The 25,839-nt window shown below is 38.0% G+C and overlaps 2 protein-coding genes across 2 annotated transcripts; one reads left to right on the plus strand and one right to left on the minus strand.

Annotated features, from left to right (window-relative positions):
• The first annotated feature begins 129 nt into the window (after nt 1-129).
• LOC108679619 (prostatic acid phosphatase-like) lies at nt 130-15,743 on the plus strand. The gene is made up of 8 exons (XM_018168278.2): nt 130-354; nt 4,443-4,541; nt 5,661-5,903; nt 7,142-7,327; nt 7,966-8,002; nt 9,056-9,321; nt 9,836-10,046; nt 12,887-15,743. Exons 1-8 carry the CDS (start codon nt 238-240, stop codon nt 13,009-13,011), a joined length of 1,284 nt encoding a protein of 427 aa, XP_018023767.1. The 5' UTR covers nt 130-237; the 3' UTR covers nt 13,012-15,743.
• Nucleotides 15,744-17,559: 1,816 nt separating this feature from the next.
• On the minus strand, nt 17,560-25,549 carry LOC108679627 (probable glucosamine 6-phosphate N-acetyltransferase). The gene is made up of 6 exons (XM_018168285.2): nt 25,381-25,549; nt 24,682-24,847; nt 20,671-20,733; nt 19,562-19,692; nt 18,275-18,336; nt 17,560-17,953 (listed from the first exon to the last, which is right to left on the minus strand). Exons 1-6 carry the CDS (start codon nt 25,405-25,407, stop codon nt 17,806-17,808), a joined length of 597 nt encoding a protein of 198 aa, XP_018023774.1. The 5' UTR covers nt 25,408-25,549; the 3' UTR covers nt 17,560-17,805.
• Nucleotides 25,550-25,839: the final 290 nt, after the last annotated feature.

Consider the following 25,839-nt stretch of genomic DNA (forward strand, 5'->3'; position numbering starts at 1 on the left):
CGGAATTGAAGAAACGTTAGTTAGTTAGACGTGTAAAGGTGGCTAAAGATTAGCGTTTAGCGCGTTACATGTAAACAAAGAAGTCATGGCTTTCTTAGATATTCCGTTAGTTCGGAATGTTTAATCTATTCAGTAATCCGATATGTAGTATGCACCGTCGTCCGCCGTTGGTTTTTACAGACTCTCAGAGACTCGGACTGTGACTGTCAGTGCGCCGCTAACCGCAGTTTAAGGAGCATGTCGTCTACCGCAGCAAGTATCATCATGGCCGTGAATGTTCTTTTATGTTTTGTGTTTGGATTGGCCTTCGGAATTGAAGAATCTTCTTTGAAAAATGTACACCAAGTTCATGTAGTAAGTATCATTCATTTTAGTTTTAAGAAGTTGAAATATTTTTTTGCTACTATTTAGTATTTATAGGCAGAGCTGGGCAGCGGCCAGCGCTACTTTGAAATGTAACGCCGCTACCGCTACATGCTCTAAATGTAGCGGGCGCTACTGCTACCGCTACATCCACTAGATTGTAACGGGCGCTATCGCTACCGCTACAGTAAAATGTAGCGCGCTACATTAGCGGTTAGCCGCTACAATGGTCAAAATTATTAGAAATCTCTTAATATTTATTGTTCTGCTATTGGGATTTACTCATAAGCATTTAATGATAATAAAACATTTTTAAAGTATATCAATGCAACTTTATTGCAATTAACCTAACCGAACTAGTAGGTTTACCCCCAGGGAACCCCATATTTTTATATGATACAGTAAATAAAAGTTACAGTTATTTTTATGTTTTACCTTCCCTACATGGATGATGGATGTGAACTTTAATCTACCAATCTAAGAAATTATCACTACATGCTCTATATGTAGCGGGCACTACCGCTACATTGCCTTGAATGTAGAGCCGCTACCGCTACCGCTACTGAAAATGTAGCGGCCGCAACATGTAGCGCGCTACTGCCCACCTCTGTTTATAGGTAGTTGTAACTTGTACCATTGGCATTAGTGTTAGCGTTACCGCCCTAGTAGTGACTAGTAGTCTAGTACTAGTACCTACCCTACCCTACCGTAGCCTACCAGCATGAGCTGCCGTGAACATGCGGTTGGTGCTGACTGCTGAGTGAAGTAAATAAATAACTAAAGATGGTACAATGTCAAGTTCTCAACATGACAGCATTGAAGACTGAAATCAGTACGGTATAGGAATAATCTTTTTATTTTGTTGCTCTCCTCTAATATCATATTATTATGGTAGATATGAAATAATTGAAATCTAATTTTCTAAAAGTCTAAAGACTTTAGGAGTTTTGGTTGAATAGAAAAAAACAGTTTTTGACATGTCATTTCATGAAATTTTGAACTTTTTGCGTTCATGTACCACCATACCAATAAGGTACATGGCACCAACCTGGCGCACCTTCCTGCCTCATTCTCATTCTGTAAAATTTGGCTGATATGACGGTATGACCTGCAAGAAAATGAAACAAAAATTAAAATGCCAGTACTTAGAATTGATTTCAATTAATTTTATGAACCTTGGTCATGCCTAATGTCTTTGGTAAAAAAACAGAAAAAATCATTTAGGTATTGCCTGTGACTTTTAAAACATATATCTCAGTACTCAGTGCAGCAAGTGACGGAGAGCGCATTTTCTCATTGAGGAAAACGTGGTCACGGTCTCACGGACAGATGGGCATTGGGCGGACATGACGAGCACAATAGCGCCTTTTTTCCATAAATGAGAAAAGGCGCTAAAAATAAACATGAATAATTTTTTTCTCCTAAAATCCATTCAAAATATTTATCACTTAGATAAATGTACAGTACAGTCAGTACTGTGTTAGGTGCATCCATACTGCCTTCATAATTCTAAAAATACTCACTCACAAACTCATAAAGAAATCCCATTACTTCAATTTTCCTAGTGGTTGCTATTTATTGACAATAAATTTCTTGCAACTCATCAAATTGAAGATGTGTTTTTGAGTTGCATTATTGAAGATTCATGCAAAATAATACCTATATCTTAATTTGTGCAATGAAAATCAAGTCAGGTACACAGTATATGAATTGCAAGCATACATACTTATGACTTGAATTTGTTCATTTGTGAAATGATTATATAGGTGTTCAGGGCAACACATGGATCAACTGTTCACATAGCTTAGGCCTTTAGTAGCAATTACTATTTACTAGTTTTTTTTATGTTACAACTTTTGTCAGTATTTGAAGTTTTGAACTTTAATTTCCCAAGTGTCCACTCAACTCCAAATTGTTTTTATTCAAACATGGGTGAAAAATTTCACTTTAAAAAAATATACTTTATTGCTGCTATTGTGTCATTTAGTTCTTCTATTCTCAAAGAGAACTTCAAGTACAAAATTATTGCTAGCCCTTGCAATGCTGCCATCTTGTACAATTGCATTAAGATAATAAATGACCAAAGAAACAATGTATGACAATTTAGATTTTCGTATTTTTTTTTTCAAAGAATAACCTTGTTTTTACATGACTCCTCTTCTACAGCAATAAATCTTTTCTTTTACGATTCGTTTACAGATCATGATGCTTACCTTTGATTTCAGCTGTCATTTGAGTCAAGTTATGTCCCTCAAGCAGTCTTTAACAATTTCATGCAATCCAAACTGAAAATTTATTTGTTGCAATCAGTAAATAATGTAGAATTGGCAAAAACACAATGCACTTTGGCCTTGGTTCAGTTTCTTGCTTGTATTATCCTTGACTGCAATGAAGTATTCAGTACATTGAAACATCTGCCTGCCGATGCTGCTCTCAATTTTTCAGTGCTGTGTAGGCTGCAGTTTCCTCTTCAATCCATTGTGACCTAACGTGTATTTATTTCTCTGTTATTCTCGTGGGCGAAGAGCAAAATAACCTGGGTGCTTTCAAAGCGAGATTTGTTTCTTATGTTTGATGCTGTTTAATGTCACGCTACCGTCGATATCGCGCGAAAAAAAATGCAAAAAATAAATCCGTGCACCGCTACAGACGCAACAGCGTCATCACGCATGCTCGCCTTGTGCAATGCCAAAGCTCGTGGCCCGATGTGGCGCACGCACACTCGGAAAAAATGATGTCTCATATTGTCCAAATAGTGCCATACTTTCTGCACGTCGCTTTGATACACCCTTACGACAGGCTAAACTGGATCAGGATAACCCACACAACGGCTAAAAGAGATCGCTATTTGGACAAGATCTCACTCATTTCTCCTAGTGTGCTGCGTTTCTTTATTTAATTTTAACGAGCGCCTGTCTAGCACGTCGCTACTGCGTGCGCTACCGCTGCTAATGACAGCGCGTTTGTTTCTTGAGTGTCCGGAAGTTACACAAGCTGTCAGTGACACAGTGGACTCATAGCTAACTAGGTCTAGTGGTAAACACATGAGCATTTGAATCCACAAACTACTCACGGACATGAGCAAACTCAGAAAAATAATTGAGACTTTGTCCAAATAGCGATGTAATTTTGCCTATAGTGGATCATTCGGACCTATTTTGGCCCGATATCAGTGTTATGTGCGGAAATTCTCTCTTTGGGCTACATGACCCATCCCATTTTTTGAGTGCAGTTGAGCAAGAGGCTTGAAATTTGTGTAGTCTATGTTGCTTTAAAATTTTAAGCTGTTTTCCGAAACTACGGGATTCGTTGGTACCAGCTTTTTCATGTATTGTTATGTTGAATATTTTTTATTCTCCGTCTTCTCGCTTAGCTCCTTAACAAACGCGCTAACCGAACTACCTTTTATGATCAGTGTTCAAAAACAATATGGTTTAATATTTTATAAATATATGGTTCAAAATTTCATGGAAGTTCACAAACACTAATGTTGGTAAAGTAAATGATAGCTTTCGCTTGCCAAGGTCAGAAAAAGACCTGCAGTGCCTTAATTCCAACTACGTAGGTTGTGAGTTTGTTTTGCTGACGCATTTAGCTCGATAGCCGAGCCGGGGCCATGGTTACGCGCTTGCTTCCGTGGGCGTATTAGTGAATTGCTCTTTATATCCAATTATAATATTGAAACTATTGTACTGTAGTTATTTGTAATGCTAATTTCTTACACATGATCCACCATTGCTGGTATTTGATGCCACTAGTTTGCATGATCGATTCGTCTTATTTTTGCTAATCGCACGAAGTGACAGTCGCTGACAACGGCTTTGTCCTAATGCATGGGATTTCCGATCGATTATTTTAAGAGTTTTAATTAAAGTTCAAATATTCTACTCCTAGCCGGAATTTGACGTTCTTGTGGGTCATCCTGACCCAGTTTGGCCCGGCTAAAGGTACCGAGCCAAACTTAGTATATACGTGCTATACGACCTCTCTCCGCTCGTGCTGTGGATAATGATATGTGTCACTATATGGACAATATTACCCATTAATTTTCTGAGTGTGATGATATACTCTTGACACAGCTGTTCCGACACGGGGACCGCGCCCCCGTCTCGTCCTTCCCCCTCGCCCCCCACAACTCCGAGTCTCTGTGGCCCAATGGCTTCGCCCAACTCACCAAGGTGAGTAAAAATTGTCATTTATTATAGATTATTGATTGAACTAAAGTATGAGGTTAAAAGTAAGATGGACAACTGATTTAAGTACCTATGCTTAGTATGCTTAGACAATGTTGAAATGATTGAAACTAGGATGTGGCACCGAAGATAATTATAGATAATGAATTGATTGAACTAGTGTATAAGGGGTCAAACGTAAGATGTTCAAGTGATTGAACCATGTTGAAAATTGAACTAGCGTATATGCCAAATGCTTTTAAAAGATATTTGATTAATTGAACTAGTGTATTTTGGGCTAAATATAATCGGATGATATTAACTTGATTGAATTTATTTAATAATAGAATGTTTTAATATGTGGGAGTTCTTCTGGCTGAAGTATTAAACCCGCCCCATGCACTTGGTGAATTAAATTGTCTCGTCGGAATATAATCGGACACGTCTACTGTAATGGACTCATAACTTACCATTACATAAATTTATATTTCCTTCAAAACAAATTTTTTTCTATCTTACTTATCCGAGTCACATCCAAGCCTTACTAGACATATCAGACTAACCATAAGACTTATACTTAATTCTGTAAATAGTCTGTATCCACCTGAGGTTTTTCCAATCATATTAGAACGGATCAAAGCGACGTAGTTTTGTCACGAGTTAGTCAGGTTGCTTCATAAAGTTGTATTCTTTTTATTGTACAATATTCTCTACGTTCAAGTTATTAATTCTTGTACGTGACCGTCGAGCGGCACGTGAGGTAAGCTATAAGTAGAATGTAAAAAATCTCGTTATTTTTTTTTTTAACTCACGCGTATCTTATCGATCCTTGGCAGTGGAAACTGTCGTAGTAAACCTGAAAGCAAGGAAAAATAAATAGTGAATGGTATATGTAATGGAAGTAAATCTTAGTAAAACTCTCTGATTTTTCGGTCACCTATAAACTTTCCGCCTTTGGGACTGAGCTGCTGCCAGTTTACTGAAAAGTATACGGTAACCCATGACTGCTTCAACTACAGAATCTGGGCCGTCACGAATAATATTTCTAAATAGTCGTGAATCATTTTGGAAATGTTAATTTCCTTCATCAATTAAGTTTCGTACAACATATAAACCTTCACACAGTCTGGTCTGCAGCGCCAACAAGCCCTCGGGCGATGGTTCAGGAAGCGATACGACCGCTTGTTATCTCGACACTGGAACGCATCGCAGATATCGGTGACCAGCACATCAGTAGACCGAACCCTGAACTCTGCTCAGGCCAACCTGCAGGGCCTCTACGCTGACATGGACCCTGCCAGACGCTTCGATGACACACTCAACTGGAGTCCTGTTCCTGTCAGGACTACACCCATGGCTGAGGATCGGGTAGGGGATTATTGGATGTATTTATGCCAATTCTCTGAATATATACAAACATTAAATATTCTCATTGCAAGAGTATTCAGAATATTGGTCAATCGCAGTATTTTAGGTACTGTTATGAGTGAATTCCTATACGACAAAGTGATCTGGCGATTCCCTATTATTTTCAAAATCATCGTATCTTTCTCGATCGTGTGAGCAATTCCCTTGATTTGTTTGTTGTAAGAGAAGGAATTTATTCACATTTTGAAATTTTTTATTACGGCGCTGAGGAGCTCGAGCAATAGTAGTGCTTTTACTAATGATTATTCCCCGTTTTTCGTTTATTTCGCTGCGGGTCATTTTTTCAGTGCTGTTATACACTTCATTTTTATTTGTTCAAATGCTTCAATTTCAACGCGGGTTATTTTTACTGTGCGGTGGTAGGTACTTATACCGTGAATGCCTGGAAGGTCTTCTGTAATATACGTCCTCGAAGAATTAGGCTTGGTTCACTCCATACTGCCCGGCACGACCCAGTCCAATATTCTTCAATGCATTTCTATAAAAACATTCACACCAGCCGTGCAAGGCACCTGACAAAAAATATTTGGACCGGATCGTGACTGCAGCGTTGCCAACATTTTTGTGCCGAGTATATCAGATTGCAAGCTCAATATATCATACTTTAGCAAATATATCAGATTAAGAATATCCATACCAGACACAATCTTAACATACCAGATTAGTTGAATCTGGTATAGAAATATACCAGTTGGCAACGCTAACTGACTGGCATGGCACGTGATACGATAGGAACTGAAGTGCGGACGTCACGTGACCGGACTGAAAATGTGAATGCTCCTGGCAGTGAACGAACCGTGACTAGCATACGTATGCCAAGCAGTACCTATGGTATGCACCAAGCCTTAGTCTATCCGTTTTCAGATATTATCTTCTCGCGTTATTCCACTAATCCATTCAAACCACTGATATTCAGTTATTGTTGATAATCACTATGATTGTTGTTCAGTTATAGTTGGACATTCTTTCCTTGCAGAATCTCTTTGTAGAATAATAATAGCTGTTCAGTTATGATTGGTCATCACCATGACTGTTTTTCAGTTGTAGTTATTGATCATGACCGCCATGATTGTTGTTCAGTTGCAGTTATTGACCATCATCGTCTTGATTGTTGTTCAGTTGCAGTTATTGACCATCATCGTCTTGATTGTTGTTCAGTNATGATTGTCATTGTCCAGCTGCTGTACCTGGACGACTGGTGCCCCCGTATCCCGAAGGAGGTTGAGCGTCTGAACGATGACCCTGTCGTAGCCGCCCTCACAGCGCAGTGCGCTCCCCTCTTCAAGCTCCTCACAGAGAGGCTCGGCGAGACCGTCGAGTCCATCGAGCAAGTCGAGTTCGCGCACGACTACTTCCAGATACTCGTACGTTATTCTTCTTAATGCAGAAATTACATTCATATATTTCATATAGTATATATTAAATTAATAGCAGAACTTACATTCATGTATTTCATATTTGTTTACACTCGTGCGATTGATGACCAGAGAATTCGTTGGTTTATATTATCAGGGAGTGGAATATATTTTATATATTTCAAAAATATTTCATATTGTATATATTAAATTAATAACATCTTTAATACATGCTATGTTCCATTCGAATTGAAACATTCGAAATGTTAGCTAAATTCCTATTTTTTATTCTGACTAATATCATCATTGGTCCCATTAACTGGAGCGTATTTATTGAAGTGGCATTGAATCGATTAACCCGACCAGACTGTGCTTGTGTACTACCCTATGACCCGTCAGCTGCACAAGGGTTCTAACTGCCTTTACTGCATTTAATTTATTAAACATGATGGTTTTACTTTATGGATTTGACCTAAATAGATGTCAGGTAATAGACTGTACTTATGTAACCCATCACCCTACAGCTGGACAATCTTCACGCGATGCTTTTCACCGGATTTACTTAACTGACGATTTATTTTACTATGGAGCTAATCTAAATAATTGTCATGTAATAGACTGTACTCATGTACCCTATGACCCTACAGCTGGACAACGGGTACGCGCTGCTTTTCACCGGATTTAGTTAACTGAAGATTTATTTTACAATGGAGCTAATCTAAATAATTGTCATGTAATAGACTGTACTCATGTACCCTATGACCCTACAGCTGGACAACGGGTACGCGCTGCTTTTCACCGGATTTAGTTAACTGAAGATTTATTTTACAATGGAGCTAATCTAAATAATTGTCATGTAATAGACTGTACTCATGTACCCTATGACCCTACAGCTGGACAACGGGTACGCGCTGCTTTTCACCGGATTTAGTTAACTGAAGATTTATTTTACAATGGAGCTAATCTAAATAATTGTCATGTAATAGACTGTACTCATGTACCCTATGACCCTACAGCTGGACAACGGGTACGCGCTGCTTTTCACCGGATTTAGTTAACTGAAGATTTATTTTACAATGGAGCTAATCTAAATAATTGTCATGTAATAGACTGTACTCATGTACCCTATGACCCTACAGCTGGACAACGGGTACGCGCTGCTTTTCACCGGATTTAGTTAACTGAAGATTTATTTTACAATGGAGCTAATCTAAATAATTGTCATGTAATAGACTGTACTCATGTACCCTATGNGTGTACGCGTGTGGATTGTTGTATTCATCGCGTGTGGATTGTTGTGTCGCGTGTGGATTGTTGTATTCATCGCGTGTGGATTGTAGTGTGTCGCGTGCGGATTGTTTGTCGCGTGTAGATTGTAGTGTGTCTATGTGATTTTTCACGTGTATGTGTGATGTATCGCGACAAAGAAGTGCACGGCCTGATACCGTGTCTGTATGCACTCTAGTGTACAAACAAACGTCGTCGGCGAATACTCATGTTTTTGCACATGCGTGCGCTCACAGCTGTTATCATACTCTGTATATATCGTATTTATTCACGCCATGAGAGTCCGGTTCCAGTAACGTTCTTGATTATAACTTGAAAGTTGAAGGAAAACAATTATTTCTTGAAAAAATGATTTATTTGGCTAGCTTATGAGTATACGTACGTATACAGTCTTTAGGGATGAGAATTCGAAGAGGCAAGAGGGTAATAAATTCTATTTCCACGTTACAGGTCCGTTACTCAGGAAGATCGTGGATGACATGAAAGTTAAATTGACCAACGCTGAAAACCTACCGAACCGAAGCATCGCACAGAAACACACGAGCGGTGAGAGCGAGCAAACCTCCTCGACTGCAAATTTCTTCATGTACAGCGGCCACGACACGACAGTCGCTGCCAACCTGCAGGCCCTCGGCGTGTACAACCATGAGAACCCACCGTATGCTGCCACCGTCATCTACGAGCTTCATGTGGTGCAGGGCAAAGCTTATGTGCAGGTCAGTTTGGTGATGACTTCGGTTCTTCTAATCGCGTGAACCGTGAAAATGTTTTTATTTATTGGCTTGTCAAATGTGCACCCCATTTATTGGCTCGTCAAATATTCACCCCATTTTTTGACTTATCAAATATATATGTATTCCTGCTCGTTTTTCTTTCACATTTCAAATAAATGACCCTAAGGCCGAGATTAATTCTGTGAGATTTTGAAGTTATTTAAAAGAGGTACCTATATTTCGTGGCATGAATAAACTTCATGTATGAAGTAAATGCGTTGTATATTTTCCTCACTATGCATATATTTCATGCATGTAATGTAGAAAGATACGTAAACCAGTGTTGAGTCGTCAAAAAATTACAATTTTGCTCTATGTGTGGTGCTTATCCGGGGCGTTAACTTCGGAATATTGTGTATATCTTTTGTGGAGACTTTGAACTGTAATGCAGATCTTTTGTGTGGGCCTCTACTTGCATTGTTATTGTGGAATTTTACGATAATCGCTCGTATTGCAGGTTCTGTACCACAACGAGTCGAGCAGCACTCACTTGCTGACGCTGCCAGACTGCGACGCTCTCTGCCCCATCGACAAGTTCGAGTCGCTGCTGGCGCCAGTCCTCCCCACCGACCTCGAGAAGGAGTGTCAAGTCCCTGGCCAAGAGGTGGCCGACACCCACGACAGCGTCATGGCCGGGCTTGCTAATCTTCTATCTTACGGAGTCACAGGTAGGAGATGATACTATTGTCGTGAAAGTTTGGACTTTTTATTACAGCTTGGGCGTTTCTACGGAATCCGTATTCTTCGTAAATTTTTTCGGATAATTTTTCTTGGCAAATTCTTTTTAGGCTATTTATTACTCTTAACCGCCGGTTTTTTAGTTGTTAAATTTTTCTGAAATTTTTTCGAGTCGATTTGTTTCAGCCAATTACTTGTATTCAATCATTGTTCGTAAGTATTTTCAACCAATGATTGGCAGCACATTCTCCTCAGCAATTTTTTCGGCCGCTCGTATACAGCCTATTTAGTAGACACTTATTTTCAGTTCCTTCTTTCCCGACGATTCTTTGAAGACTTCTTTTTTTGGCGGTTTCCTCTAACATAAATAAGGCTCGTGTTGCTTGTGTAAGGTTCAGGGATAAAGGTTGCGTCCAACTATGATGTTAACTCTGATATCATCTTGTACTGATTAGTATTATTAGCGTTGACAACATCATCGTGTATGATGATGTAACAGTTTGTCGAAAACACACGTACCGAAACTAGACTTCAGCCGCGCTGTGCTCTCTAATCCTGCGCAAATTCGATATAGTGCAAACTGTGGCTCAAGGAAAATCTATTAAATTCCTCTTTCAAGAATAATCTTTCACATTTAATCGCGCGTAATCCGAATCTAAATCGGTTTGTGCGTTAGTTGAAAGGTTAGCGGCTCGATTTTACCCCTTAGTTGTGTATTAAATCATTCCAAGCTATATTGAAGAATAACTGCGAATATGCGGGATGTTTGCTAAGAATTATTCGATAATTTTGGTTTGTGAACCAAACCGATCGAGGAAATCTAGGCTATAAAAATGATAGCACTCAGACAGGATATAAAAGAAAAGCTAGAATATAAAAATGATAACAGGATATAAAAGGAAATCTAGGATATAAAAATTATAACAGCTGACGGAGGTTGTATTTGTGGTGCAGGAGGAGGGATGCTCTTCTTGAGGTAGCTGAGCAGCTCCAAGTACTTCACGAAGTCTTGTCAGTATCGAATTTCTAACACGTGTGATAATAATAATAATAATTAGTCTTCGTGTGAGGATAACCTTCCTGTTGTGCATTTTGTTTGCAGTAGTCTCTACTCGCATTTGCTTCAGCGGTTGTAACTTGTTTTATTGGCTTGAATTTAGCGTAGTTAACGTTTCTTCTACTGAATTGAATGAATGTCTCGTTAACCGAAATTTTTTAAGTATGTACGGCATCTGAAAATTGTTAGCTCAGCCGTAAAAGTCTGCAGAGTAGTCAGCTTGAATTTCGATTCCCCTAAAACCTTTGCAAATAATTATATTTAAAATAAATTTTGAACAAACCATCTCTGCTTAATTCAACCGCTGGCAAGTTAAACAGTCGCATTCAACCTTTTATTCTTACTTCCTATTAAAATACCTATACTTTCTCAATTGATTACAGATAACTTCAAATAAATCTATTTAACGATTTAACTAATTATTGTTCGAGTGATCTCACAACTGATCAGAAATCAATCAAATCATCGTATTGCTTTTTTCACTATTTTAACTTGTTTTTGTTACGTGAAATTATTTTTGTTTGTCTGTAAATATTTAATTTTTTGTGTTTTAACTATCATAGTATTAACGCAGTTTGAGTTTGTTTGATTCGTGTAATATAGAATTGACTTCTTCAACATTTTACCTTCTCTGACATTTGCTTTATGTTTTACCATCGAAAGGGTTTGTGCCTCAAGTGACACCGCAGTGTCGTTGCTGTTATTATTTCATAGTGATAATAATAATAATAGTTAGTCTTCGTTTGAGGATAACCTGCCTGTTGTGCGTTTTGTTTGCAGTGGTCTCAACTCGCATACGCTTCAGCGGTTGTAACTTGTTTTTTTTTACTTGAATTTAGCGTAGTTAACGTCTCTTCTACTGAATTGAATGGATGTCCCGTTAAAAGTAATTTTTTTCAAGTATGTGCGACATCTGAAAATTGTTAGCTCAGCAGTAGAAGTCTGCAGAGCAGTCAGCTTAAATTTCTATTCCCCTAAACACTTTTTATATAATTATATTTAATATCAATTTTGACTAAGCCATCGCTGCTTAATTCACCCGTGGGCAAGTGAATCAGCCACATTCAACCATTTATTATTACTTCCTATGAAAAAATAACGTCTTAATTGATTACAAATAATCTATAAATCTATTTTAAAATTTTACTGGTTATTGTTTGAGTGATCTTCTTGCTTACACCTGATCAGAAATCATCGTACTGCTTTTTTTTCACTATAACTTGTTTTTGTTATGTGAAATTATTCTTGTTCAGCTGTAAATTATAAAGTTTTTTTTTAGTTCCTCTTCTTATTACTACGTTAGTAGTGATAATATTTAATATTTTGTGTGCTAACTATCATGGAATTAACGCGGTTTGAGTTTGTTAATTTCATGTAAAATAGAATTGACTTCAAAATTTTACCTTTCCTGACCTTTGGTTTATGTTTTACTATCAAGCGGTTTTGTGCTTCAAGTGACACCGCAGTGTCGTTGCTGTTATTATTTCATATAATGTTTCACCATCATAAGCTTATACAACGAGCAGAGCAACGTACGTTTTCTGCTTTGAATACTGTTATCTCATTGGCAGTCGACTCTGCAAGGTGAGTGCTGTTGCTTTCATTTACCAGCTGTTGTTTAAAGAACACCGGTATTTACGAGCTGTTGTTTAAAAAATACTGGTATTTACCAGCTGTTGTCTAAAGAAAAACAATATTTTGTGTTACATCAGCAGATTTCCTCTTTTTCTAGGAGTTATTGAAATGTAATCTAACTATAGCTTGTCGTTTCAGTGTCAGCGGTGCTGCTGGTGCTGAACGCGCTGGTGTCTCTAACGCTGTTGTGTCTCGTGTGGTCCTGGAGACGACGCCTCAAGAACCTACAGGCTTACACCTTACTAGCGCAAGACACGTCGTGACTCGCTTCATCGGACCACGTCTTAGGTCCCGCATTTGTGGTCCCACGCTGTGCTTCGTCGTCCCTCCATTGCTGTGGTCCGATGTTCTGCCTCGTCACTCCTCGTTGCGGGTCCCGCATTTGTGATCCCAAGCTTTGCCTCGTGGTACCACGTCTGTGGTCCCGCGCGTGCGGTCCTCAGTTTCAGTAGTTGAAGGCAGCGAGTAGTACCTAGTATTAGTAGTGAAATTTTTAACGATTGCCTCTGCTTTCATCCATGACTAAAGAAATCTTAAGTGACAAAAACGTACCTGCCTAAATCGGCGAAAAATTGCATAATTATGTGCTTATTTGGTAATGATTAGCGGCGTAAATGAAGGGCGAAGGCAAAAACAATCAGGCACCTTCAGTTATTACTAGCCAATTATGAACATAATAAGGCTTTTAGCCAATAATGAAATGAGCATTTAATGTTGATATTTTAGGTAATGACTGAGCACATTCGCTTTCATAATTTTTTCGCATCCTTTGCTTTTTAAAATAAATGTCCGAGACTTTTTTTAAGTACTGAATGTTTATTTTCTTATGTGTTCATTTGTATTAATCATCGTGGGCGTTATCTCTCGACGCTCCCGTTACAGTCTCGATGAACTTGAAGTGTGGATTAGTCGTTCTGCACTACGATATTTATTTAATAAAAACAATTCCTTTTACCCCGCATTGATATATAGTAAGCGGTTAGAGTTAAAGAGTGTTTTTTACTTATAAAATCACACAAGTAACGGTCATAGTATACGAATAACACCCTGTTACTCAGACGTGAATTTAATTTTTCGAGACTACGCAGTGATTATTATTCTCGGGGTCTTTAAGGTAAAAAAAAAACGAATTCGTATGACAGTACGTAATTATTACTATACTGGCAGTCTTAGGAGAAATAGAACAAATTTGTGTGATAGTAAATTTATTTTTTTAATCCTGCATTACGTGATAGGTTCGTGTGCGTAAGGTTGTTCATCGCTGTGCCAAGGTTGTGCCCGCGAATTTTTTCGTGTTAGTCAATGTATAGTACTTAGTTTTTAATTAAAAATATATTGTCTCGGTGTTTATTTGAGTGTGTTTGTATGCGTAACTCAATGAATAGTGTTTAATATAATAAAAAAGTGTCTTTGCGACCTTGACACAAAAAAAATGGTGTATAAATCGTAAATGAAATTAGGTGTTTTTAAACATCCAAAGCTTTTATGGGGTTAAAAACTATCGTGAAAATGTCCTTATCAATATGGTCAGTACGAATATCTCGCATACTACACTGCTTTTACCATTTTAAATACAAGAATAAATGAGGGATAATCTCATTTGACTCGGCTAGGTCGTAATTCCATGATGTCATTCAACGAGGTTCAAGATTTTCCGAAGACTAACTTTTGAATTTAATTAGTTTTTTGCCAGGATATATATACTATCACAAGTATATATATCCGTGTGTGCGCATATATATACTGGCTCAAGTATATATATCCTTGTGTGCGCATATATATACTGGCACAGGAATTCTGAAGCTGCCAAAGCTCAGGAAAAATTTCTAAGCCATATTCATTTTCCGTGAATCAAAAGGCGCTTAGTTTTAGTTGTGTTGAACTTTACAGTTGAATCGCATGAATATTGTTTAAAACAATTGTTCACACGTGAACTAAAAGTAGTACTAAATGTCGTAAAAAGTTTCTTTCGTTGTTTCCTTCGTAGTTTCTTTCGCTGTAACGTAATCCAATGAACAAATTATTCACAACAGTGGCCGAATACACCTTGTCCGAATTCCGTACTTAGCTTGTCCTGTCTAGTCCGTACCTTCAAGGGGATTCGAATACTGGTTCCAGAGCAAATATTTTTTACGTACTATGTGTTATTTTTTATATCGTGTGTTTTTTCTGGATTTTTTTTTTTATTCATTTTAGTCTTGTTCGTACTGAACATTATAAATGCGTTTACTTATCGCAGAGCTGGAATGGTTTAATTTATGAGGATTGGTCTGGTTTATTTGTGTTTTCGACTGTTTTTAATGAAGTTTGAAATGTTTTTTTTTTATCATGCTTTGAATTCTTTGAATTCTATGCGTTGACTTCATTGTCTTGCGAATTTTTAAATCACGTGTTGGTTTTTTTAATTGGGGTATCGCACGTTTTATCTCCGATACAAATATTTCCGTGCTGTTTGTGATGGTCTGTGGTTACACTCAATAGCTCTACATAGTTGTGGGCAATCTGTATTGTATTTCATCTTCAGGAAATTCCATATAGTATGTCATCAGAAGGTTAAATTTCATTTTTAAGGCAATAGACCATATTTTCCGATGTTCGTTGAGACATTTGCAGCAGGCTTCGATTTGTGTGTTGCTGAACTAAAGTGAAATATAACTGCCAGGTATTCGTTTCGGGATATATATAATTAAAAGTTTGGCTATAATTATCTAAATTGCATAGCAAAGAAATCTTCGAATTGATAGATATGTAAATCAGATTTGATCATTTTTCGCGAACCTGAATTAAAATGTACGAAGATAGCACTAAAGTCTCGAGTTTGGTTAAGATTTTCTCGATACGAGTTTGTGGTTATAAGAGTTGCACGATAGTGAAAATCTGACGCGTTCTTGATCGTTAAGCTTCCTCTAGAACCTGCATTATGCGGAATATTGAGGAATTATGATGATATTTCGGAGTTCGCTCCTCGTGTCAATAAAGCCAGAGTGATTGTGAATTTTGTATCTTTTTTCTGGTTCCAATTATTATATTTATTTGCAATGATTTATTTTTATGAACAGAGAGCCCTGCTTAGACTGATTAACTCTAAACAATTAGATAATTGTGAGATGACATCCATCACATTAGTGTTTTGTATGAGGAATGTCATCTCAAGGAAGTGTTTTTTGCGGTTCAGATTAAGGTTTTGCTTTGTTTGGCCTGTTCGCTCTTGCATTGAATTTTACGCCATTTTTCCCAACACACCATTCTGTCCCAGCACACCATTTTTTCCCAGCACACCATTTTTTCCCCAGCATATTTTTCCAGCACAATATTTTTTCCCCAGCACATCATTTTGTCCCAGCACACCATTTTTTCCCCAGCATAATATTTTATCCCAGCACACAATTTCGTCCCAGCACAATATCTTTTTCCCCAGCACATCATTTTGTCCCAGCACACCATTTTTTTCCCAGCACACCATTTTTTTGTCCCAACACACCATTTTTTCCCAGCATAATATTTTGTCCCAGCGCTCCATTTTTTCCCAGCATAATATTTTGTCCCAACACACCTTTTTTCCCCAGCATAATATTTTGTCCCAACACACCATTTTTTCCCCAGCATAATATTGTGTCCCAGCACACCATTTTGTCCCAGCATAATATTTTGTCCCAACACACCTTTTTTCCCCAGCATAATATTTTGTCCCAGCACACCATTTTGTCCCAGCATAATATTTTGTCCCAGCACACCATTTTGTCCCAGCATAATATTTTGTCCCAGCACACCATTTTGTCCCAGCACACCATTTTGACCCAGCACACCATTTTGTCCCAGCATAATATTTTGTCCCAGCATAATATTTTATCCCAGCACACCATTTTGTCCCCAGCAATACAACGTCCGCGCACGCCATTAGTGTCCGTCGTACCTTTACAGTACGCGCGAAAAGTTCTTTGTGTTAATTTTACAAAAAAATATTTTTTTGCTTCCTGTATGGGCGAGTTTAAAAACTTATGGAAGTATGACATCAAAACAACATTGTTTTCGAAAGTGTCGTTATTAAATCTTAGTTTACATATATTTTAAAATTAATTCACGAACGTCAAGTCTTCCTACGACACACTTCTGCATACCTGTCAACTGCCAAAAAAATATCACAGTTATCCTAAAGAAAAAGATATTAAGTCGGGACTTGTAGTTTTTATATTCATAATTACTGTGTCCTTTAATTAATTTAAAATGAGAAAATTGCCATCATGTTGTGCAATCATAATTTTATATCATCAAATGGGCTAGACTAATTAAATTCAAAGCAATTTTCAACAGTAATAGAAAACATTCACTATTTTCGACGTAAGATCTTCTTGAAATTAAAGTTCATAGCGTTCGGTTTAGGAGCCTGCGAGTGTAATCTGATCATTATATAAATGTTTATGTTAACTTACGAATCGTTATCTGAATGACTTTATTATAAACCACAGGTTGATAAAAGAGAGCCAATTTAATGATGAGGTTAATAGTGACACCGGTTTAGAAGAGGAACACTCGCATTAGGTTGCTGTTCTAACATGGGTCGGTTGTATGCCACATTCATGAAGTGATTCACGCTTACTTTGCAAGGCATCGCAGCACTATTGCTTTGGCACTACAGCTCGAAGTTTACACATTGCTGCCATTTATGGGAACTAAACTTAATAATAAATTCTAAGTGATTGATTAAAAAATCGTGGTAAGTGTTCACGCCATTCATCGTGGATTCAAAAACAATTCTACGAACACATGCGCCGCACACACAGACACACAAAACACTCGCTGTGTAGCACAGCTGCACATTTAAAATATCACAGAATCAGGAATTGGCATAAAGTTTCTCGAAATACTAACGTGTACAACTGTATAAACCTCTTAAAGTACAATACTTAACAGAACATTGATCGCTTTGTTGGTTTGCTCAAGTCTAAACCTTCCCATGTAATAATACAAAGGTTTCAGCGTAAAGCTCGTAAAAATATAATACCGTACTTCAGCATGCGTTGCTTAGTAATTGGCTAGAGCTTGGAGTTAGGATGACGTCAGAATCTGATAATCATTGTGTTGTCGTTGCCCTTCTCTCCAGCATAGCCGAAGGAGTTGTAGAAAGCCTTCATGCTGTCTTTGCAGTCGAGTCCAATCTTGTAGCAGCCAACCTTCTTCGCCAGCAGCGTGATCGTGCTAACGATTCTGTTCAGCAAACAATTCATTCAATAACTGAACCTATCGCCTTTTCGCCTCACACGATAATTTCAGTTTTCCCTTCTCTTTACTGGACACTTGAGCCGTCTGATTTTGTTTCCTTGTGCGTTTTCTTTTCAACATTTATAGTTCCACCGCACTACTACCACCATTTTAAATCAATGCCTGAACATAGCATCAGCTCAGTCAACTTTGGAAAGCACAGAATTTAATACAATTCATTTAAGAAATTTCCTTAGAATTGTTGCCGATAAATTTCCCTGGAGTCCCACATTTAGAATTAAAGTCGATAAATTTCCCGGGACTCACAGTTTGCCCAGCTGCCGGCCTCGATACTCTTCGCTCACCACGACATCCTCCAGTCGTCCTCTCTGCACATTATACCAACATAGTGTCAAATTCATGGTGAGAATATAACTAATAACTACTGAACCAAACTCAAAATGTGGCTTGGCAACCGCTCGTCACAAGCTTCAACATGGAATGAAACTAACAAATGCAAAATGTCGCAAGTTTCAATAGAATATAACTGAAATCACAATTATTTATTTAATTTTAGAATACAAAACTGCATCGCTTCATGGTATTTTATCATTCGTAATGATAACTCACCAATGCTGACCGAACATCGTGTTCAGCACGAGTGTGAGCACGCAACAGTAGCATACCACGAGCAGCATGAACAGCGCTCCGTAGAATATTACTAGTGTGTACAGCATGGGAGCTATACATAGTTTATGTTCACAAGTTATAATGAAATAACTACAACATTACACTGCGAATTATTATGGTTCTAATAGTAATCTGTGCAGTGTGTATGCAAGAAATTTATGTGTTGCTTTCAATATGAAATGAACGACACTGCATGACATAAAATATCGTCACTGTACGCACAATTAACCTTCACATGTGGTAATTTTATTAATTACAATGGATCATGAAATAAAAATTAATTATTTTCTTCATTATCGACACGTAGGCGAGCGTAATACGTGCTCAGTTCAAGCCCCTTCAATCCACAACTTATAACAAATTTCCTTCGTCTATCCAAACTTCCTAGATATCTTAGAAGCTTGATGACGATATTAACCATTATATATAAATTAATCCTGGGCAATTAAAGCAATTGAATCCGATGATGTAAATGGAGTAGAAACGCTTGAACGAACGGATTTTCGAATGCAAAAGAAGCATTTCTAGGATAACGCAGAAAACAAATCACGATTAAAGATAACTTCAGTTACGTACGAAGAAAGCCTTAACTCGTGATGGTTTTATACTAAAATATTTTAAAAGTAAGAACCTTTACCAAGTATTCGATACATTTATCTGTATTGTTTCTTTCTGCGTTTCATTTTTAACATTTATAGTTCCACCTCACTACAGCCACCGAAAATTTTAAATCAATGCCTTAACATAGTTAGAACAAGTAGAACAATCAATAGAATACGTATGTCATCTGAAGAATTTTTGGCTCCCTGAAAATTGTAATATAATGCATTCTCTGGTCAATAATAACACGTGTTTCAACAGGATAATTCTGCCTTCTAAAACAAGTTATCTCGATATTTAGATAACTACAGCAACGATGCTTACCTTGGCACACCCTCTGATGAACTTCAACTCGACGGCGAGGGTAGCAGAAGCGATGATGGTTCCCTTGTTGAGGTCCTCGACTACAGTCACGTAGTAATGGTCACGACACGCGCGCATCGCGTCAAACCGAGCTGATGGAACACAATTTCTTAATATACTGTATATAAATAATTACATATAAATATCATAAGTATTATAATATTTATAAACGTAGTCAAAGAATTTAAGGTGTCATTAGTAACTCCAAAAGCATGTGACACAAGTGACCGACCATTTGTAAGAGGCACGAGTGATGCGTCATCAGACATCATGGTTATCACGTGACATCCCGTCATCACAAACATCCCGTCATCACAAACATCACGCCATCACAAACATCACGTCATCACAGACATCACGTTTATCACGAGATATCACGTCATCACAAACATCACGGTTATCACGAGACATCACGTCATCACAAACATCACGGTTATCACGAGACATCACGTCATCACAAACATCATGAGACATCATGCCATCACAAACATCACGAGACATCATGCCATCAGAAGCATCAAGATTACCACGAGAAATCACGTCACCAGAGATATCGCGGTTGCCTGCTCATCAAAAAGAGACATAATCTGTGACGAGCAGCTCTAGGTTGACACGAGGGTTCATACAGGAGCTGTTATCAGGTGAGATTAATTCAGTACGTGCAGACCTCGCTGGGACATCTAGGCAGGATCGTAAGATGTGGAGAGGGTCCAAAGTAATTCAGAGTAGAACTTGGAAAAAATCCCAGCATCAATCAAATTATGGGGATATTGTGAAAACTTCAGTAATTCATGAAAAATATTTAATAAAGTCAGCATCAAAACTACTGAAGGTTTTTTCAGCAATTGAAGGTGCACTGGTCCATAAAATTTTATAGCAATAATATTGCATGAGAAATTTAACTAATTTCTAGGACAAGAATGAAATCACAGTAATTCATGAAAAATACTTAATAAAGTCAGCGTCAAAACTACTGAAGGTTTTTTTCAGCAATTGAAGGTGCACTGGTCCATAAAATTTTATATAGCAATAATATTGCATGAGAAATTCAACTAATTTTTTAAACAAACCTTGAAACTGTTCCTTGGTTACATCCCCAACTTTCGTAAGATGACTTAGCAGCTCCAGGAAACCTGGAATAGAAGAGCGAATACAATAAATTTGACGTGAGACGAGGTGAATGACTATGCAGGCTTTCATCAGTCGCGACGCTAACCACACTAGTCAGGCAGCGCTACTATGCTGTCTGTACGCTAGTCAGGCAGCACTACTATGCTGTCTGTACACTAGTCAGGCAGCGCTACTATGCTGTCTGTACACTAGTCAGGCAGCACTATACTATGCTGTCTGTACACTAGTCAGGCAGCACTACTATGCTTCGTGCACTACACGTGTGCACTGCGGGGAAGCTTTGTGTAAGTTGAGCGTCGTAGTGTGTGTGAACTGTCACCCAAACAGCGCGCAATGCGAGTGCAAGTGGTATATACCTACAGCATACATGCGTCTGTACTCGATAAGAACCCTTCATGTCTGACGAAACAACGTATGATCACATCAAATTGAGAATAATGATTAAGCCTATAGGCACGCAGCCAGAATGTGTCAATAGGCTTTACAATAAAAAGGCAAGGTTGACGACTAGCGGTTTTCTCAACAGGATGGCTAGTCCAACAAAGGTCATTGGAGCATGTTTTGTCCAGGACATTTAGAGTCTACTTTAGACCTTGAATAATGACTGGCTGTTGGAGTGACAATGTTTCAGGAATTTTCGAGTGCCTACAGCATAAAATTATTGAAACAAAAAAGTTATATACAAATTAAATTGTGTAAGCATAGAATATCTAAACCTGATACCAATGCAGTGGTCGATGGGGTGGATGTACAAGATGTTTTTAAATGAGTTAAAACCGGTTAATATACTTAACGATGAATTTGTATTCATACGTGAATGCCTTCACTTGAATATAATTTTGAAATGCAATCAATGAAAACTCAATTAAATATTTTAAAATATGGATAACTTTTGTTAGCAACAAAACCCTTAGAACCGATACCTTACACAGCAGAAACGACATAGTCCATAACACACGATTCCAGTAACGATGTAGTATTTACTAAAACTACTGTTCCTAAAAATTGGTCTTATATCGGTCTTGTCAAATCTGTTCATATTCAAACGCTGCAGAAATAACATACAAGCGACCTAAACAGTGATAAGAAAGCGTGATAAACCTTCAACGCCGATGTTACTTTGAATACGTTACCATAGAGTTTTTATACGATATACGGCCCAATCATTCACAATTCGCGAGGATATATAGACTGCATAACAATGTAGGCAAGGGTGATGTTGCTAGAGCACCAGCACCAGCAATTTCATGAATCTATATTAGATACAAAGTCTGCCAAAATCATAATGAAACGTATACTATTAATATTATTTAGTATTTACAATACTTAATTATTACTAATTGCTTAATACGAGACGTTCAATGATTACTAGGCGTAAAATAAGGCACTGGCAAGAAAATAAGGCACTGGCAAGAAAATAAGGCACTGGCAAGAAAATAAGGCACTGGCAAGAAAATAAGGCACTAGCAAGAAAATAAGGCACTAGCAAGAAAATAATTAAGGCACAGGCAAGAAAATAAGGCTCTGGCAAGAAAAAAAGGCACTGGTAAGAAAATAAGGCACTGGCAAGAAAATAAGGCACTGGCAAGAGTACCGCTGCTCGCGATAGCATCAATACGAGACGCCGTCGCTACCAGCAAGTCAGGAAGTCGCGACGTCATGTTAGTGCCAGACGCACTCGTGCAAAATAACAGAAGTTTTTTTTTAATTTACACCTTCAATGGCGACTTTTCGACCCGAAACATAAGTAAAATTAATTTATCTGGTTAATAATGATAATTAATAATGTTATATAAAATATTTGATTAGTTCATTGATGCTGAACTAGTGAAGTAAGCAGAAGGTCAATGGTATAAAGATATAATAGAGCGGGCTCCAGTTCGTCGCAGTGGCCAGGCGACTTCATGCAGCTTCCCGTTGACCTCCACACATGCTACGTAAACGTAAGCGTTACGCAGGCTGGACAACGGCGCGTCTCATTCATGTTGTAAAGAACACCGGTATTTACCACCTGTTGTTTGAAGAACACCGGTATTTACCACCTGTTGTTTGAAGAACACCGGTATTTACGAGCTGTTGTTTGAAGAACACCGGTATTTACGAGCTCTTGTTTAAAGAACACCGGTATTTACGAGCTGTTGTTTAAAGAACACCGGTATTTACGAGCTCTTGTTTAAAGAACACTGGTATTTACCAGCTGTTGTTTAAGAAAACCGGTATTTACCAGTTGCTGTTTGAAGAACATCTGTATTTACGAGATGTTTAAAGAACACCGGTATTTACCACCTGTTGTTTGAAGAACACCTGTATTTACGAGCTGTTGTTTAAAGAACACCGGTATTTACGAGCTGTTGTTTAAGGAACACCGGTATTTACGAGCTGTTGTTTAAAGAACACCGGTGTTTATCAGCTGTTGTTTAAAGAACACCGGTATTTACCAGCTGTTGTTTAAAGAACACCGGTATTTACCAGCTGTTGTTTAAAGAACACCGGTATTTACCAGCTGTTGTTTGAAGAACACCGGTATTTACGAGCTGTTGTTTGAAACGCGTCGAAATTTACGAAACATTTTCAAGGGTCTTTGGAAATAGAATAGAATAGAAGTAACGGCGTTGAAGAAATAGGCCCATGGCAATATTCGACATTTTTTTAAGATATATAGTACTGAAAACTTGACATCATTTTACACTGCATCTTTCTCATCCAAAATGTCATACACTAATGCAATATATTCGTGTATTTCTTAATGAGCCTAATTTTTCTATACAAAATCAACAACAATCTAGTGATTAACTTGAACTTGTCTCCTACTCTCAGATGAATAATCTAAACTTGGTCCAAAAAGGATCTTTTACTCTCGGATGGGTAATCTTGTCCCAAAGACAGAAGGGCATTTCAGCGCTACTTCTGCTCCCTGTTCGTGCTGTGGCGAGAAAGTGTCACTATTAGGACAATATGATCCATTTATTTTTCTGAGCAACTTCCATTCCGGCTTATCTTGTGTCAAGGAGAAAACTGACAGCGCGTCGGCGCGAGAGATAAGATTACATTGCTCCTGCATTCTATCGTAAAAAATGGTAATAAAATCCGTTATACCTTAATATATGATCCAAAGTTGCCTGTCAAACTGACTTGGTTGTTTAATTCATCGCTCAATCAGAGCCTACCGTTGTCCTTTTATGCGGTCATCAGGCTTCAATATCAGCCACCGACGCTTAATATTGAAGCATCCTACGTCGTTTGCAAGCTTAGCGCGCACTTGCCATTCTCAGTCGAAATGATACTAAAAAGAACTTTTTTTTCATATCTAATTTTCAAACAGTTTAATTTTGTAGATACGAGACGTCAGCACAGGGAGTTATTTTAATAACTTGTACTACAAAACTTATAACTAAACGCTTTAAATAATCTTAACTAGATTCCAGCTGTGAAGTAGTGTTCCTGTCTACGCGAGAAAACGGGCAGGAAGAAGTTTCGTAAGCGGCATTTAGAGCCAGGAACATAAAAACGCAGTGAATGAAGAAAAAAAACACGGAAATAAGCATGGCTGGCCATTACGAGGAAGTTGATCAATAGGATGAATATAACAGTATATTAGAAAAAAAATAAACAGCAAATGACTTGTTGAGAAGTCGAACAGGATCAACAAGGGGCGGAGGGGAGGGGTTATCAATGAAGGCGAGTTCTGATGTTGAAAATTTTTTAGAAGTCATGCATACGAACTAAATAGCCATGACTTACATGTTCTTACCCTTTATAATAAATTTTCCAAATCAAAATAACTCTCAGCATTAGTCCCTTTATTTAATGCGATTGTAAATTTTATTAAATTAAATCATAAATTTGAACTAGATACGTATATGCGCTATGCAATTTTTTTACCACTATTGTGAATTTTTAAACCTCAATATGTTCGCTTCTCTCCATCACTCTCTACCTTTCAGCCTTACCTTTATTGAAGTCGTCCCTTTGAAGTGGCCGGACTCTGAAGCCAAGACCTGGGCTGTCTGAAGTAACTCCATCCTTCATACAAGTCACGCTCTTCCAGTCCAGCCCCTGCAGCAACGCCGGGTCGTACAGCGGCTCTTCCCGCGTCTCTGGGCCGACCCAGCCGTTCTGGCGCGATCAAAATTAAACTCTAAATCTAAAAATATTTTTAGATAGTGATTACTAGTGTAAAAAACCTTACATAAATCATAAATATTCCGTGCGCAAGTTTTAGAAAACTTTTACTGAATAGTGAATGCATGTGTATCCTATAGTATGTTCGCCAAGACTAGCGCTTTCTCATGCTTACCAGTTACCACTGCATTTTGTAAAATCATTAAGCTTACTCAGCTTACACATATTTTAGAGACACACCTAACTGACCTACAGAGATTTAAAAATTTAATATAAAAACTACAAGTACTTGTACTACCATGCATTAAAGATAAAGGATTAGCTCCAGTGATAGCTTTAACTTTAAGTCGAAAAAGGTTAAGGTTTTCAAGGAGAATGATTGCCCACAGAAAGAAATGGTGCGGCTGTAATTTGCAGACGATGAATACCCACAGTTTGTCTTCAATTTCATGAGGAAGTTCTAACCTAAAATTTCAAATACTGCAGTCCGCTTCCGTATATACAAGTAAGAATTCAATGATACTGACGCTTTTGATTCCGTTTTGAACTGCCATGCCGAGGAAACTCGTGTCCACTTCGTGCGTACACCCTCACTTCCCAACCGCCACGCACCAACTAACATGAGCAATGTCATCGCCGCATCGCGCACGTTGCACAATGCCAACAATGCCAGCGGCAGCGTACACCGAAATTGCTGGACTTGAACTTTGAAGATTGCTCCTTACCATGTAACGTTCAATCTACTACAAAGCCATTGAAGATGAACACCTTTAAATCATGACAGAATTATTTCACAAATTCCCAAAGGCATCTATTGGAATTTTCAAGTTAGGCCTCAATGTCATGCTGTAGTTTGCTATTTTCTAAAATTGTCTATTTCTGCTAATGGGGCAAGTTGGAAATTCTCATTTGGTCAACCATAAATTCATTTCTATATTGACCAGCGGTTTGACGCTTGCGCAATATAATCGTCATATGAGGAATTA

The sequence above is a fragment of the Hyalella azteca genome, unplaced genomic scaffold, assembly GCF_000764305.2.
Source record: "Hyalella azteca isolate HAZT.00-mixed unplaced genomic scaffold, Hazt_2.0.2 contig12391, whole genome shotgun sequence".
NCBI classification, from domain to species: Eukaryota; Metazoa; Arthropoda; class Malacostraca; order Amphipoda; family Hyalellidae; genus Hyalella; species Hyalella azteca.

Bases quoted from the DNA above. Each gene is read 5' to 3' on its own strand.
- LOC108679627 (XM_018168285.2), bottom strand. From the start codon at position 25,407: ATGGCAGTTCAAAACGGAATCAAAAGC. The intron at 19,693-20,670 runs GTTTGTTTAAAA...GTGTTCCATCAG, and splicing joins AACCAAGGAACAGTTTCAAG to CTCGGTTTGACGCGATGCGC. The intron at 17,954-18,274 runs GTGAGTCCCGGG...TTTGCTGAACAG, and splicing joins GGCCGGCAGCTGGGCAAACT to AATCGTTAGCACGATCACGC.
- LOC108679619 (XM_018168278.2), top strand. From the start codon at position 238: ATGTCGTCTACCGCAGCAAGTATCATCATGGCCGTGAATGTTCTTTTA. The intron at 355-4,442 runs GTAAGTATCATT...CTCTTGACACAG, and splicing joins ATGTACACCAAGTTCATGTA to CTGTTCCGACACGGGGACCG. The intron at 8,003-9,055 runs GTTAACTGAAGA...TCCACGTTACAG, and splicing joins GCTGCTTTTCACCGGATTTA to GTCCGTTACTCAGGAAGATC.